A 17,116-nucleotide genomic window follows, 5' to 3' on the forward strand; every position below is an offset into this window, starting at 1 on the left:
CGAGTTTCTAATGATATATGGAATTTAGAAAACCTTAATAAATTAGAACTAATCAAATGTCATAAAAAATTTTTTTTTTTTTTCGAACTATCATTAAGTTTGAAACAAGAAATATAAATAAAGAAATGAAATAAAAATTTGTAGATCGCATTGAATCTTTCTTCATATAATAAGTGAAATTTTATGTTTATATGATGAATTAAATTAGATTTTCTCCCTCTATTTTCTCTTTCAATTTTTCATGCATTAAACATGGCATTAAACATGATGAAAGTATTCTATTTATATAAATTAATGCGACAAGTATAGTGGGTGAAACATGCATTACAAGCAAGGTCGAAATCAAAATCTAAAATTAAAAGAACCAAAAAAAAATTTTTAAAATTAAGAGAATTAAATCAAATAATTTTTTTTTAACACTCTTTATAGAGAAAATCTAAAAAATTTTTGGAATTTAGGGGGTCGGGCTCCTCCCATTCCCTCTCTTATACATGTTTGAGAAACTAATGAAAATAAAGGGGAAAAAGATCCTAATTTTTCTAAAATTATTCTTTTTAGAGCTTCTATTAGTTACTATATACAAAAATATCATGAAGATAAATGTTAATACCAAGATGTGAGGAGACAGAAATATTAACATATGTGAAGTTAATTTTTAATTAATGACATATTATTATTTTTTTAATGATAATTGCAATGACAATGATAGATGAACCTATCATGACATGCAACTTGTGAAACCATAACATTTATAATATGTCAAACAAAAGATAAATAATACCAAATAATAAACTTCTAGCTTTCCACTTTCTTGCACGAACCTACTTACTTGAAATTAATGTTGTTTAAGTTTAATCCAAATAAAAAAAAATATATATATTTTTTAAGATTTTGGGTGGCTAATACTTTTCCACTTTCTTGTTAAACTAGATTACTTAGATGCTAGTTGTTGCTTGTAATTTGATTAAAAAAATTTTCTTTTGCTTAATAGCTTGGTTAAAGATACAAGTAGAGAATCATTCAACCTTGAATTTTATCATCTAGACTTATTAGACTTATTATTATTATTATTATTATTATTATTCAGTAATGAATAGTCATCTTCTTAGAATAAAAACCCACGAGTTAGATTTTTATTTTTTATTTTTTTAGGAAAAAAAAAAGGCGAACTAATTAAGTAAAATTAAAAAGGAAAAGGCCAAAAAAGTACGGATCAATATTAAAAAAAAAAAATGAAAAGCATGTGCATATATATCCAAGAAAGAGTTGGTTGTGTGTGTGTGTGTTTTTGGGTAACCAATAGACATTAGACAGTGAGTGTCTATAAAATGCTTAACATTGTGATGTTCTTGGTGGTACATTCAAAGAAACAACTACTAGTTTTTAGTGAAAAGAAGAGACTTTTACGCTTTTAGAGAGATATAGAGAGGAAAATGGGAAATTTGGGAGAGATTGAAGAAATAGAGAAATGGGTTTCATCACCAGCTGTAAATATAGCAGAAAGAAGAATGCCAAATCTTTCTTTAAATCATGTCTCATTTGTTTGCAAATCTGTTCCTGAGTCAGTAAGGTTTTATGAAGATGTTTTGGGTTTTGTGCTCATCAAAAGGCCTTCTTCCTTCGATTTTGAAGGAGCTTGGTAATGTTCTATTTCTCCCTTTTGCTCTCTTTCTTTCTCTCTTTTTATGTACATGTTGTTTCTTAATTTGTTAAAAGTCTTCGTCTTAATAGAAGATTTCTGGGCAGATATTCAAGATGTTTTTCCTTCCTTTGGGTTTTCTTTATTTTTGCTCTATTTGTTTCTCTTTGTGTATTTAACCTCGTATGAACATATATAGGATAGGATGAGCTTTGTATAAGTTTATACTATTTGATGCTTATTTTATTTTATTTTATCTCAAATTTTACTAAGCTGTGATCAAACCATCTTGTTCTTGTGGAAATTTTTCCAACTTCAGAAGCAAAATAATACAATTCGATTTTGGATCACTTCCTTTTCAAAAGTGAATTAAGTGGTTTTTTGGCTTTTGGCAAAACATACACTTTCAGTTCTTGGTTGAGAAAACAAAGCTTTTGTCAGTATTTTTTAAGGGAAACAACTTTTTGGTCTCCTAATCAAATTTTAAAGTTATCAACATAAGCAAAAATGCATAGCCTAATTTTACGTTTATGCATTTTCTTTATTTTTGTTAACCATGTCTTATTTGTACCTGAGGAAAAAAAAAAAAGGGAACTTCAGGAACTGATTTGTTTTATATCAAAACTTTGGATTTAATTGGACTATGGATGCAGTCATTTAGATATATTTTATTCACTTTGGTCCTAATGCATCTTTTTCAAGGGATAAACTTTTCTAGACGGGTCTGGTTCCACCCTTGGATCAAACCAACGAACTTTTATAACTAATATGGGAATATGGGTATTTTGCAGGTTATTCAACCATGGTGTTGGCATCCATTTGCTTGAAGCAGAAAATGCCCCTCATAAAAAAGGAGCAATAAATCCAAAAGACAACCACATTTCTTTCCAATGCTCAGATATGGATCTTCTTGTTCGAAGGCTCGAGGAGAAGAAAATTGAGTATGTTACAGCAACTGTAGAAGAAGGTGGCATTACAGTTGATCAACTTTTCTTCCATGACCCTGATGGCTACATGGTTGAGATTTGCAATTGTCAAAATCTACCAGTTCTTCCACTTTCTGTTTGCCCTCTAAAGCTACCTAAAGCCAATGGGAATATAACAACTCCAAGATTTTATGGTATTTCTTATTTCATTATAGATTTTGTTTTCACAATGTCTAACTGAAATCAGTGCTTTTGAAATCAGATCAGTCGATCAAAATAATTTCAAGAAACCTTGAACTTAATTTCCTTCAGTGGGTATTACAAAACTTTGAAACAGAAAAAGTACAGAACATATTGGATGGGATTAAATCTGATTTTGGACCGGTTTTCGGTTTCATGGTCTGGTCCGATTTTAATAACATTTGTTTGGAACTACGCTTTAGCTATAGTTAATTGAGCTAAATTTTATCAATAATTTTGGAGCCTGACATTTTTGAATAAAATTGCAGGGAAAAGCAGTTTGGAGATGGGATGCTCTGGAGGAGTTGCATCTCTGATGATGGAGAACTTGGTGGTTGACATGCTTGACATTTCGATGTAGGAGATTGGAAGAGAATGATTGGTGCAAGTTTTGATTGAATACTCTAAAAAATTTGTTTTGTAAAAATAGGGGTGAAAGCTTTTGTAATGTGAAAAAATTTATTAGGAGATATCAATCTTTGCTTTCGGTTGTGAGTTTTTTTTAAGTTATATTGAAACAGTGTTTAATTTATTGGTTTGATCAATCTTTTCTTATTTTTCCAATGCTCTTTTGTTAATGTTATGCGTTTGTAACCAAAGAGACTGAAGACAAATGGTTACCAGAAAAAAAAAAAAAACAAAGAAGAGGAAGAAAAGAAAACACAGGCTCGCAATTTTCCGATATTTGAAATATTCAAGAAAATTAGCTAACGAAAAATATTTTCTTACAGTAATAGTTTGATTCTTGCAGTTTTGTTGGTTCTCTTGTTATTCTCTTTTGTAGTGTTGTGAGTAGCAAAAATTTAGAACTTCAATCATAGAAAAAATAAGATAAGAAGACAAATTTAACCAATCAATTGAGATCTATAGGTGAAAGAAATCATATGGACTAATAAGTTAATTTTAAAGTAATGTGAAGATGTTCAATATGCAAAGCTACTGCAAAAGAAAAACCACAAAAATATAGTTATAATGTCTAAATATTGAACAATTTTGGAATTAATGGGGTATAATGCCTCAAGAACATGGTCAATTTTGAACAAAATCAACTTATTTTCAAAATGATTAATATGTTACAATTTCACAACATATTTGCCATGGTCAAATCTGAATAGTGGTAATCTACAAGTGGCTAGCTCCCTCGGTCAAAATTATTTCCAGGGTAAAATTTTTTGGTTACAATTGGGTATATACCTATCAGCCAGCAATGAGAGAGAGATAGGGTTGGAGTATTCATAGAGAAGAAATGGTCATGATGGTGTGGCACCAGAAGCATTGATTGGCTTCAGTCATTCACCTAATGATATGACAACAAAAACATCATCAAGGGACCATTTTCTTGGTTTTGACTTCTCTGCAGGGTTAATTATTGCTCGCTCTGCATTCGCAAGGCGATAACCAATCACGATTTCGTGTCTTTGACGACCCCTTATCATTATTTCATAAAAACAAAGCTCCTCCTGGTCAAATAAGTAGAATTCTGCAGGTTTAATACACATTTCATTCCCCTGCAAAAAGACCAATTGCATGCATACAAAAAAAAAAACATAGTCAATGCGATACCGTTGATTCTGAAACACTAAACTAGTTGCTGGGTAAGACATGAATGGGGAGAAAACAGAAAACAAAAGGTAGGCCAGAGAATCACAATTTTATGTATCAAATTAATCAAATTGCCTTCTGCCAGAATGGCGACGAGTCTCAACTAATATAATATCAGTCCAACACTCCTACCCAACCCCAGAACATTTCAGTTATGATGTGTTCTGTCTTTGCTTTTTCCAACAAAAGGTTAAACTATAATTTATCTGAAAGATCAATTGTTCTTTATTAGATGGATTTGTTTTATTCAAATTGTAGTGGGCTCTGTTTCGAAAAAATAATGAAAAAAGAAAAGGAACACAAATCTAACATCAATGTCCTATTACTAAATTCTAGTACAATCAATCCATAATAACATCAAAGCATAAGATAAGGTATGAAAGGTACCTCCTCTGCAAACAGTTCCTCAAGGACACGATTTATTTGCTTGTCTTCAGCCACCATTGCCAGTGCCATGCTTACCAGTTCATTTGATAGAACATAATCACTGATTCTGGACACCGAGACAAGGTTTCTAGTCCTAGAATCCAGGATTTCACTAATAATTATTGATTTGTCAGAAGCTTGCTGCATTTCACGGATCCAAGAACTGTGAGAGAATCCAGAGAGCCGTAGAGATGCTGACTTTGTATCTCTATAAGGGAGACGCTTTGACTGAAAATCATAAGGAAGAGAGAGCTCTTATCAACAATCAGACTATTAACCAGTCATGTTTATAGAGCTGTTATTTCAGAAGTAAATTCATTTTTGCTGGTATTATAAAGATGTCTCGCAAAAGCACATGCAAAATTCTGTCACTTACTTCTATATTTCCAATCTGAATATACCCCATGTCCTAATATAACTTTCTCTCAAGAGTTAGACACAAGACAGAAACCTTTATTATTTTTAATATCGTCCACACGGGCCAAAATGTAGCTTAATTATTTTTACATAAACCGATTGCTCAACATTTACATGCACCTAAACAAGGAAAGATATTCACTAGATCCATAATACTTTTAAGTGCTCAAACAAATGTATTGTTATATTTAAAAAGGAGGGAGCGACAGAGCAATGAAAATAAAATGGGGAATTAGCTGTCTCTTGTTCTTAAACAAGGAGGCAGCAACAGTATTTACCTGTATATCTCGAATAAGAAGAAGGGTAGCAAGAGATCGTGAGTCAGAATGCACAACAGAGTCCTCCAATGACTCATCTGCAAGAATTAATATCTGTCCGCTTAGAGTTAGTAATCAGTAGTGGAATTGTGCTAATTATAAGAAATATGAAATGTGCTTGTGTATGACAACTAAAATAGTTTCACTTTGTAACTGAGTTTCTTGTTGAGTAACCTTATAGAGATGAAGTGCAGAGTGGTGCTATGTTTAAGAAAGTAAAAGACTGTTGTGTTTCCTTGTTGCCCCAGGTCCATTTGCTAATGTTGTTTAAGTAGGTTGTGCACTATCTCAGTCTCTTTGGCTTGCCTAGTAAATGCCACTAGTGATAGGTGACTTTTCTAGTATTGATAAGCTCAATTGGTTAAATTTGGTCAGACACTTTTTTCCTTTTTTTTTTTTTTTTCTTGTCTCTGGGAACGGTTAAAAGGGTCAGGTGTGTAAGTAACTGTTACCTCAAGGCATTGTAACTTGTACGAGAGAAATTATTCATATAGCATTGCAATAAAAAAAAAGTCTGTGGGCCCCCTCTCTAGCTCCAAACTAAAACAATGAAGAGCCCAATGCTTTTCTTGGGATGTAGCACATTTTCTTCAGTTTTCTACTTACAAAGCAATCTTTCGCACCTACTGTTTTTTCTCCATAATGAGTGCAATCAATTGATCTTTGTATCTATTATCTCCTTGCAAACCCATTCCCTAATAAGGGATTCAATTACATTTTATTGAAGTTCGTTAATTATTAGATGGCAAGCCCTTATAAATCCAGTCTTTGACAAACAAAGTTGATGACCTTCAATTTGATGGTGAAACTGGGTAAAAGGAAAAAAGGTGATGCAACTTACAGAATCGAAAGTCTCAAGAGGAAGACTCTCCAAATGTCGTCTGATGACAGCGTTTCCCACCCGGTGGACAAGTTTTATGTTCTCCAATCCAGAAATGTCAAGTCCACCATCAGTAAGCTTCTTTTCTCTTTCTTTTTCTGGGACCTCATTGAACATCCAGAGTTCAGAACCTGGAGCCAGGAATGCCTCTAGAACCTGAAAAGTAAAAGCAAAATCAAAAAATCAAACTACAGCCTGTTTTAAGTAATTTCTTCTTTAGTGCAATAAAATTACATCAAATTAAGCCATCTTCTAACAAAAACCGAATAAGACTTTAAGGTAGCATTAAAACTTTATATTGCATACCATTATCATATCATCAATGTCACGGCGCCATCCACAGAATAGTATCTTCTCTGGATATTTTGGAGGATCAACTAGTTTTGGACAAAGACCACTGCGTACCTGGATTAGGTACAAGCACATGTAAGAAAAGACAATACAGCTAAAATCATTCTAACACAAGGCTTTAGCACATTATAAAAGAGATAAGTAATTAAAGTCCAAGGAGACAAAATGCTCAAGCATGTAAACTTTACTGCAGTATAAAATATTTCCTTCTCTCTTTTCCCCCGAAATAATAATACAATGTAGAGATTGAGAACCACTCCAAGAAACCATAAACAGAGCGTCAATGTTTCATCCTAAGCAAAGTTCACTTATCAGGAAAATGTTAGGGACCTATATGTTGTATCAGCTTTTACTGGCAGAAAAAGGAAAGGACAAGCAGATTTGTCGTGATTGCACTTCATGATGAGCGAATGTTATACCATTTATAGTTTTCATCATAGGCTTTGGTAAGAATTTAACTTCTAAACTTCCAAGCAGCTAATCATCACTAAAATCCAACGTTCATCTTTATCAAGTGTGAAAAGGACAACCTTTGGAAGAGGACCTGGAGTGTAAGTGTCATCATCCTCAGCTATGACAAGAATCTCATCCCCTTCCTTCAGTATATATTTATCATCTGGGTTTAAGTTTATTTTTCCACCTTCTGCAGCAACTTTAACTCCACAAGGAATTGCATCAGGAAATGAAATGAGAACTTCTTCAAAATGCAGACCGTCCAATTCAGGCCACCTTTTGATGTAAAATTCTGCATTCTCAAACCCTAATATATCTTCCCAAATCTGACCAAAAGAACTAAAATTAATAAAGAAAGAAAAAGGTCACACCTAATTGCTGAAACCGAAACAAAAGAAAGTGAGAAAAGTAGAATCAAATATTGATTGTTATCAAACCCAAAGGGTGCAACACAACAAATGGATAAATGAATAAATACAGATAACATTATTTATAGGGTTATAAATGAGGAAAATTTAACCTATAACCAAAATGTTATAAACAGAATTACAGCAGACTAATGACGTAGAATACTTCTACATGCATACCATGCAACATCAAAACTAAAATAGTTTTTGGCCCAATTCACGATAAAAATATCAAAAGCAATGAGGACTGACATTACTAGACGAACTGTGTTGCTAGAATGAGGGAAAATTGAAGATCACAAATAAAAATAGGCTGCTGACTGAAAATGCAGTACCTCTTTTCTCAGTTTTTAACCCAGATAAGACCCAAACTAACATTATCAACATCAACTAATCATTTCAAGTAGTGCACAAGATGAGACCATAGTTCATATAAGCAACGGTCATCTATGGTAGTTACAGTGTCAAATCTTCAGAAACTGTGAAGGCACAGGCTCATTATGCAAAGAGGTGGATCAGAAAGGAAGAAGAAAGAATAGACTCAAACATTGTCCCAATTAAAAGACTATGAATACCACAATTTAAAATATTGCCATTGAGTAACCTGTGCAAGGCCGGGTTGCAAAGCACATTGGATCATCAAACGTCCAATCACATCATGTGCAACAACTGTTTCAATGAGTTCCCCTCCAACAAGCTTCACCAGAGGTTCATTGTCGAGGTCACTCATCTCTACAACAACATGACCCTTCAGACCCTCTTTAACTCCTGTTAGGCTAAGCACAACCCGTAAAGCACGTGCATCACTCTGGCAAGAATAATACAAATATTTAAAGAATATTTCATAAGGGAGTATGCAAACCACAGAAGTAGATAGGGACATTGTAAGCAAACCTGGTCCGCATTTTCATCGGATGCTAATACAATGATTGCACGTGCCTTAGAAACTGAAACCTGTGAATAGGTGGGAAAAAAAAAATTTAAACCTCCCTAGAGCCCTACAAAAGCTTAAAGTAAAAAATAAAACTCCCCAAACATACTTTCTTTAAGTCGGCCAGGATAAGAGGGCTGCCACTTCTGCATATAACAGAAGTGCCCATGAAGTCGAATTCTAGCTTAGCTATATCCATCTCCATTTCCTCCTTGTCTCTTTCTGCTAATACAACAACAACTCCGCCACCAATACTCTTGTTTGCTATTGCTAGCTGCTTCAAAAGTGAACCCTAAAACCAAAATGCCATTTTTATGCTTTGCATTGAGAAAGATTCTCATGATACTGATTTGCACATTCAACTTCCTTTACAAAAGCGAAAAAGGAGAAAAGGAGAAAAGATGAATAATTTTCACAATATCCATTAATGGTAGCAGTTCTAAGTGCACTTCAGGCTAGAGGAATAAGACCCTGGATTGTTGTGCATCTACTCCTGGATTGTTGTGCATCCAAGAAAGAAATAAAGAATGAACGTCAAAAAACAGGCATCAAAGTTTCAGAGTTGTGCAAGAGAATTACCAATTTGTCACTCCACCCAAGAATTAGTATATGGTTCTTTTCAATAACTTCACTCTTCCCTTTCCGCAATGAATCTACTTTCTCTGAGATGGCATCTGAGACAAGTCCAAGCATCATTGCAAATATCAGCATTCCTCCTGAACTTATAGAGACAGAAACAATCCTTGGCCCAGTCCCAACCCTATCTGCATGATTTCCAGAATCAGCTATGAATGTCCATGACAGCCAAAGAGCTTCAGAAAAGCTACCATCACTAACTGCATACAGTGCCAAGCCGCCAAATCCTATCAGAAATATAGTTGCAAAGAGTAGTGCAAGCAGCTTTGCATAAGGATAAACAGAGAAAAATACATCCACCATATATGCAATCCTCTTCTTCAAGGGAACCTCCTCATTGTTTTTAGTTCTTTTTGGGAGAGCCTTGATTTGTGGAAGATAATCAAGATATTTGTAGATTAAAAATGGCATAGTGAGTGCGAATACCACAGTATACAAAGCAATAGTCCTACTGTCAGCTTTTCTTAAATAAAATGAGTTATAATCTTCATGTTGCAAAACTTCGATGCTGTTGTTACCAACACCGCTTTTGTTGCCACATGCTGTATGAAGGTTAATATTCTCTTCCTGCAATTAAAAGACCATATTTATGAAATATGGAAACAAATCACAAACAGTTGTGTTCAAGCAACATGCAGATTGGCTAAGGGAGTAAACATCCAACTCAGCTAATTAACATTATACAGCTTTTTTTCCCCCTTTTTTGAACAGAAACTGTACACAGCTTTGTTCATAACTTTTCTCTCTTTTCTTCCTTATGAGAATCCAGCACTGGCATTCATTATGTTTACCTTCATTTTTTGATTCCATTCAAGCAACAAGAGAAATATTGTTTCAAGCTTTTAACACAAAATCAATGCATTTCTCAACCCTAAGCAAATTATAGAACATACCTGTAGTTTTGTAACTTTACTCCGCAGGTGAATTGAATGAGATACAGATAATATACAAGTGAAAATGAGCTGCAAATGAAAATTAGCAACAAAACCATCAGTAAAATGTTGCTAATCATCAAAACTATAACATACCAAAAAATGCCAACTAAATCATGTCTCCATTCAGCAATTTCAATATTCCTGTTTCCCTGTTGACCTAACAGTTTCTACTTTCGTTGCAGCTAATCATCAGTCCAAAAAAAGAAAAGCTCAATTAATGGGAAATATATTTTCTTTCTTCCTTTCCGAATCCTATGATAATGAAATAAGAAAAAGAAAAAAAAAAATCCAAACTTTCTTTCTTTCTCTCACTTTTGAAAAAAGAAAATAAAAAGCCAAAGTCCCGCGAGAGATAAGCCAAACGTAGAAAAGAGCTAATTATTGAGCAAAAGTTTAGTTATGAGAGAGAAATTGAAATTTTCATTATACAGAAAAAGGGCAAAAGGCTATTTAAGAATATAATCTTTTTCCATTTCGGGAATATTCAAAATTGTCTCATTTTTTTTCTTGACGATTTTAAATTCTAAATAATTTTTTTTCCTTACATTTTCCCTCCATTTTTCTCAGCATCCAAACGGAAACCAACATTGTATTTATAATTAAAAGAAAATGCAATCATGAAAGAGAAAAACCTACAAAATAAGAGACCAAAGAGTGTTTCAATCCCCGACTGCTCCGAGTCAGAGAACTAGACTGAGTCGTCAAAACTTGACTAGCTGCCGCCAATTTTACTTCCTTCTCTGTTTTTGATTTCTCCTCTTTCGTTCCCACCGAATTACTCGACACACCTCCAATCTCCTTCTTTTCCTCTACCACCCTATTATTACCACTACCACTAGCATTAACACTAGAACTACCACGCCGACCCTTCAACGCTACCCGATTCCCTGCCACGTGAGGCCCGAGAAACGACGGGAAAACCCAATCTCTATCAGACAAGCTACCGTCAGTAATGTTATTCCCGCTACTATGAGCTGGAGATGCATCCTCGTTTCTGACGGAGACCCGGAGATCGGGAAGTTGAGGAAGAAGGGGAGGGGAAGGAGGAGCAGCTGATACGCGGCGGACGGTGGGGAATAACGGACCAGGAAAGTGAGTGTCGCCGGAAATTGTGGTTTTTGATTTCTTTAGCAGCGGTGGCCACTCTGCCTTCTTAGTGCTCGTATTCGAGGCTGAAGCTGAAGCTGACGCCGAAGCCAAATCCTCACTGCCCTTTTGCATTTCTCTTCTTCTTCAGAAAGAGAGATCTAAGTGGAGAGAATTCAGTTCGAAGTTAGGACACAGTTTGATTTCAGTGTAAGAAGAAAGGTCTGGCTTTCGCTTTTATTCTTTTTGAAAATCTATTTCTGACCCCTGAAAGTTTTTATTTTTATCTATTGAGCCCTTTATTTCTAAATTCATTTTATCAAGTCCATCATTTTTCAATTTAATACTTGATTGCTACTATGTTCAGTGGTTGCATAATTTGTTGGAGGCTAATGCTTGGTAGTTGAATTAGTGATTAAGTATAAGTGATTGAAGATTCAAACACAAATAATCAAATATTCAAAAAAAAAAAAAACAAATAGTCAAAAATCTTAACTCTAATTATAATTAATATCATTTAATATTAATATTTTCAAATTATTTACATTTATCAAATTTAATTTTAGGATTATTAATATGTTAAACTACTAATTTTAAACTATTACAAACAGTTGGATTAGTAGAAATAAATTGTATTTGGAGACTAATTTTATTGAGAAAGAAGAAGGACTTATAGACAAATTCAAAAAGTTTTAAGGGCTTAAAAATAATTTTATTCTTTTTTTCAACTTTTTATCTTTTTTTGGGGGTGGCTTTATAAAGTGATGATTGATGGATTGATTTGATAGAGATTCAAGTGGGGTATGTGTGAATCTGTGCCTTACGTGGATGGTGGGGACCCATGATGTGATCGGTAGAGATTATCTGATGATATGGACGGTAGAGTTTAATGCGCATGATCATGTAATTGTACGATAACACGATCTATCTTTTCTTTTCTTTTCTTTTCGTTTTTGTTTTGTCTTTCAGTTTTTTTACTTTTGTTTTGTTTTGGTCTGGTGGCGCTAAATTTCGTTATAAGTGAATGGGATCCACGTGTCCGGATTCTGCTTACCTGTCCAGCACTGATGACGTGGTAAAGGTCAATTGTATGCAGAGTAGCCATGTGAAATTTAATCCCGTCCTATCTTTTCTCTCCCTTTTTTTAGCCCTTTAGAGTTAAAAGTTTTTATTCTATTTTTCACACGAAAAATTTCAGGAAATTCCTATTTATGATTGAAACAAATATATAAATCAAACATGTAATACCGAGCATCAAATACCGGTCTTTTAGATGTAAACGATAACTTCGGTCATGTCGTTAACTACCGTTTCATTTACAGCCTTCTGAAACGACAGGACGAGATGGCATCATGATGATTGACAATTTTTTCAAAGAATTAATTCTAGAAACTCCATTGGAGAAAGAATACACTGGTACTTTGTGAGTGTTTCTTAGCCATTGTCACTTGCTGTCAAGCTTAGAACTATCTTTAGAGTCAGAGGGATTGTTGTATCTCCAAATTACTCCCAAACTGCTGCCCATGATGTTCATAATCACAGCAGACATAGCAGGAGGTAATGCAACCATTGGAGAAGTGAAATGTGATGTTGCTAAAACCACACCCAAGGAAGAATTTTGCATACCAACCTGAAATGAAGTTTTGCAGAACAAAAAGATCAGACTTCTAGTACCTTTTTTTCAATGGTGTACTCTCCTTGATACGTCTAAAATTTGATATTTCAAGCTTCAAATGCACTGCTCTAACCATACCTCAATTGATATAGCTCGCCGTTGTTGTTCTCCAAAACCGCAAATAGCAGCAGATATGTAACTGCAGATACAGACAGTTTAAAATCTTCACTGCTAATATCAATCAGATATACAGCAATAAAGGATAAATAAAGCAGAAAGGTTTTGGGTCGATAAACTTGAGGTGTTTGTTTAAGTAGGGTGAAAGATTAACGCTCTTTTAATTTTACTAGTAAGGCAAGAAAATGTTGAAAGTGTGAGTGCCCAGTGGAGAGAGAGAGAGAGAAAATAAAACCCAAATGAAAATCTACAGGCATGTATCAGTTTAATGACATAAAGGGCGTTTTGTCCAAATGTGATATCAATTGAGACAGAGAAATCCTTTTCATTTTGGCTTTTTTAAGAGAAAACCGAACTTTCTGGTTTACATGATAAAAAAAAACAATTGGATATTCTACAACAAACCAAAAGTGTTTCAGAGGTTGTTTTACATATCTATCAAAAAAAGTTTTCGCTGATTCCAGGAATATTCTATTCAGGTCATCTGCATGAAAACACTTTCATGGTGATATGTCAATATATTTATATATGTATTGTTACATGTCTGTCCATCTTGCATAATTACTCTAGAAATGATGATGAATAGAAAAAATAACAGGTATAATTTAAAAATATCAAAAACTATGTAAGTATGAGCATTAAGGCCACATCAAGGAAATGACATCGTTGCAATGAAAATTAAGAGAAGCTCTTACCCCAAAAAGAAACCAGCAAAATGCAGCAAGAAAACGGAAAGCATTATAATGCCCAGTTCTCCTGAAAATATTGATTGAATGAAAAGAACTGGAGAGGAACCAGGAGGCAATGAGGCACCAAGCATTGATTTAAACCGAAGAAAATTTTCTGAGAAAACACTGGAATAATATCCAGAAAAAAATAATAATACGTGAGAAAGAGAAAAAAGAAAACGAGATGCACCAATTTCACCATAATAAGTGAAATGGAACCAAAACCTGCAAGCAAGCAGTGATGATGTTAAAACAGCAAATAGTGGTGCAAAAGGGATCACAACTTTCACTGCCGCAGGAAATGCGCTTTGCATATAAGAACCCAACAGAATTGGAGCAACCACCACCTGGACAAGAAATCATAATGAGTAGAATATGAGCAAATGTACAATGTTAAATAACTTGTCATCAAGCACACACAAATTTTTATGTTACCTGTAGAGTGCTGATAGAAAGTTTTAAGGCATCCACAGGAACATAAGTTCCTGCCAGAATCTTTGTCAGCAGGGGAGTGAGAAGTACTGCACCAAGAGTAGTGCAGACTGTCATTACAATAGATAGTGGAACATCCCCTTGAGCAATTAAGGTCACCTGTAACACTACTTCAGCAAACAGAAATGAAGAAGTTTTTCATGAATATGAAAATATTGTATTTGGGCTGTCTAACAACAACTTCTAAGATGTCTACATGACAAGGAGAACATTCTAAATACTTTTTTCAGCTTATGGAGTTTCATCAAGATTGAGTCATTGATACCATATCTTGATGACAGAATCAAAATGAAAACTATAAATTATGGTCAAAACATATATACTTGTATATATGATCATATGTTTTCTGGAAGGACAATTATATTGAAACTATTAAAGATGTAAAAGCTTCTTGGCAAGAAAATAGTCTTCGCCATAATTTTACACATTTTCAATTTTTGAGTGATGAAGTGCAGGTACACAGCAGGTGAGCTTCAAACCCTCGAGTGTTGTACAAATTAAGTATCTAGAAAAGCATCTACAATAAATCATGAGGCTTGTTTAATTGCTACTTGCAGTAGTTGATCGTTAGTGTATTTCCAACCAGTAAACGAATATGCATTTGAAGTCCTTTGAAAGAATAATGATAAATAAGAAACAAACATTCAAAATGAGTGGTCATAAGAAGTTTTTCCTTACTTTGGGCATCTAACGCGTTGTCACATTTTCTTTCCTAAGCAAGCATAGCATAAATGATTACAGAAAACGAAACAAAGGGACAAAGTGCTCTTACCACATTAGACGCGGTACCTCCAGGGCAACATCCAAGCAATATCAGTCCAACTGAAAGAGAAGGTGAAAGTCCCAAGAATTTACCAACAAGCATTCCAAAAACTGGCATAATGGTGTACTGAGCAGCACATCCAAATAGTATCTGATCAAGAAGTGGCAAACAAGAACTCATGAACAGGGAAAACCTCCGTTGAGGTCAGCATTTTATTATACAAAATTGATGCAAGTGCTTTTTTCCTTTAAAACCTCAACCACTCGACAACGAATAACAAATAATCCACAATGCTAATGAACTCCAAAAAAAAAATAAAAAATAAAAAATAAAAAAAGGAAATGAAAGATTTGATCAATTACTCAATTGCATAAAAGAGTTCAGATATAATGGTTCAAGAAGTAATCCAAAAAAAAAAAAAAAAATCAAAATTGAAATTCTAATGAAGCAACTAAATCAACATTAAAATTAGTATACAATTCTACAAAGTTCCATTATAATTTCTCCCATTGCGAACTAAAATTTTCAAATTGAAGCACATTTCAAGCTTTTAATTGAAGAACCAAAATTTCAGACAATTCATTTATATTCCAATGCCACATCCACAGAATTATCTCCAAAAAAAAGGGAACTTGAGGGATAGATAAAGAATTAAAGACTCACGGAGACAGGCCTTCGCAGAAACAAACCAATCAAGTCTTTGAGCTCCAAGGTGAGACCCATAGACAACATGATTAACCCAAGAGACAAACTATATGAAGCTGGTCGTGCTTTCACAAACCAAACAAAAGCAGAAGGATTTGAGCAAGCAACAACGCCTCCCACAGTCACATATAGAGGATACAAGCTAGCTGCAGTGGACAACACATTTTCCCACCTGGGTTTTGCTTCAATCACAGGTAAATTCCTAGAATCCTCATGAACTGATCTAACCACTAATGCTCTGGTTAAATTCCTTAATTTTGGTGGTGAAGAAATGGTAAATCTATGTATAGGTTTAGTGATAGAGAATTTGAGGTGAGAGCTTTGAGGGACCGTAGTAAAGGGACTGAGAGTGTGCGAAAGAGACATAGATTTTATTGGACTGGAACCTGGACGGAGAGAGTGAGAGATTGACAATAAAAATTTGAACTTTGCCTAGATTTTCTTTTTCAGGCTCGTAAGTCATAACGAATTCTGATTCTGAAATTCTTATGGAGTTTTGCAGTTAGCGGTGGGTTGACCCAGGGTGGACCCACGTCGTGCTTAGCGGGTCCATTGTAAACAGGTGTCATCCACATGCAATACGCTAGTGGACGCCACGTCATTTGGCAAATTGATTTTTGACTAAAATGTTTTAGATAATGATTTACGGCTATAATATTTGGTTTATAGGCCAATTAAAATAATATTTATATTTAATATTTAATTCATTATATATAAATATAGTGTGCCAATTGTAGATTTTTAATGCAAGAAAACAAAACAAAAATATGATTTCACGTGAATGTCTAGATCTCAGTATTTATCTTCATAAAGGGTAAATATGCACTATATTCTTTGTCTTTTTAATCAAAATTTTTTCTCACTAGATTTTAGTCTTTTTAATCAAAATTTTTTCTCACTAGATTTTTCTGGTAAAGGTTTTTAATAAGATAGTTTTTCCAACGCATATTGAATAAATGAATAATGTACTTTTTTTCGTCATTAAGAATTTTTTCAATAGATTTTTTCTTAATAAGATTTTATCGTGACATATTCTTTGAAGAATGGACATTCAATGGAGAGTATTATGAAATAAGTAGATGTCCTATGATTTAGAAGTCTGTATTTTTAATTATTATAAACTCTATATTCCTGATTTGTATAGGACTTTATTAAGATTCCACTTATATAACTATATAAGGACAATGGTGACAAAATTATTATTAGCATAATTATTACTTTAATGATATTAATCCTTAAGCAAGACGTCTGTACATATGAAAATTCCGTAATAAAGAAAAGTTTGACAATAAGATCTTTAATGTTACAGAATTAAGATTACAGCTGTTGGATCCAAGGTCTCATATATAATCAAATTAATATAAATATGAATTTTTAAAAATAATTTTTA

The 17,116-nt window shown here is 33.8% G+C and overlaps 3 protein-coding genes across 4 annotated transcripts; 1 reads left to right on the forward strand and 2 right to left on the reverse strand.

The window, feature by feature from the left end:
* The first annotated feature begins 1,293 nt into the window (after positions 1 to 1,293).
* On the forward strand, positions 1,294 to 3,350 carry LOC105629649 (glyoxylase I 4). The gene is made up of 3 exons (XM_012211263.4): positions 1,294 to 1,639; positions 2,431 to 2,759; positions 3,075 to 3,350. Exons 1-3 carry the CDS (start codon positions 1,434 to 1,436, stop codon positions 3,164 to 3,166), a joined length of 627 nt encoding a protein of 208 aa, XP_012066653.1. The 5' UTR covers positions 1,294 to 1,433; the 3' UTR covers positions 3,167 to 3,350.
* A 488-nt stretch (positions 3,351 to 3,838) lies between these two features.
* On the reverse strand, positions 3,839 to 11,467 carry LOC105629650 (putative ion channel SYM8). 2 transcript variants are annotated; one of them, XM_012211264.4, is made up of 12 exons: positions 10,797 to 11,464; positions 10,119 to 10,187; positions 9,169 to 9,792; positions 8,699 to 8,881; positions 8,553 to 8,612; positions 8,263 to 8,466; positions 7,329 to 7,577; positions 6,754 to 6,852; positions 6,409 to 6,603; positions 5,529 to 5,621; positions 4,795 to 5,061; positions 3,839 to 4,313 (listed from the first exon to the last, which is right to left on the reverse strand). In XM_012211264.4, the coding sequence occupies exons 1-12, from the start codon at positions 11,379 to 11,381 to the stop codon at positions 4,095 to 4,097; spliced, it is 2,847 nt and encodes a 948-aa protein (XP_012066654.1). In that variant the 5' UTR covers positions 11,382 to 11,464; the 3' UTR covers positions 3,839 to 4,094. The 2 variants fall into 2 exon arrangements, with proteins under 2 accessions (XP_012066654.1, XP_089578640.1); XM_089722514.1 differs by lacking the exon at positions 3,839 to 4,313 and having other exon boundaries at positions 4,816 to 5,061; positions 5,529 to 5,605; positions 10,797 to 11,467.
* A 971-nt stretch (positions 11,468 to 12,438) lies between these two features.
* On the reverse strand, positions 12,439 to 16,192 carry LOC105629653 (putative sodium/metabolite cotransporter BASS2, chloroplastic). Its single transcript, XM_012211266.2, has 7 exons — positions 15,685 to 16,192; positions 15,031 to 15,171; positions 14,202 to 14,357; positions 13,992 to 14,113; positions 13,734 to 13,892; positions 13,000 to 13,060; positions 12,439 to 12,876 (listed from the first exon to the last, which is right to left on the reverse strand). Exons 1-7 carry the CDS (start codon positions 16,090 to 16,092, stop codon positions 12,691 to 12,693), a joined length of 1,233 nt encoding a protein of 410 aa, XP_012066656.1. The 5' UTR covers positions 16,093 to 16,192; the 3' UTR covers positions 12,439 to 12,690.
* Between the last annotated feature and the right edge of the window lie 924 nt (positions 16,193 to 17,116).

Source organism: Jatropha curcas, chromosome 6, assembly GCF_041381405.1.
Source record: "Jatropha curcas cultivar XTBG-Jc1 chromosome 6, XTBG_Jcur_1.0, whole genome shotgun sequence".
Taxonomy (NCBI): domain Eukaryota; kingdom Viridiplantae; phylum Streptophyta; class Magnoliopsida; order Malpighiales; family Euphorbiaceae; genus Jatropha; species Jatropha curcas.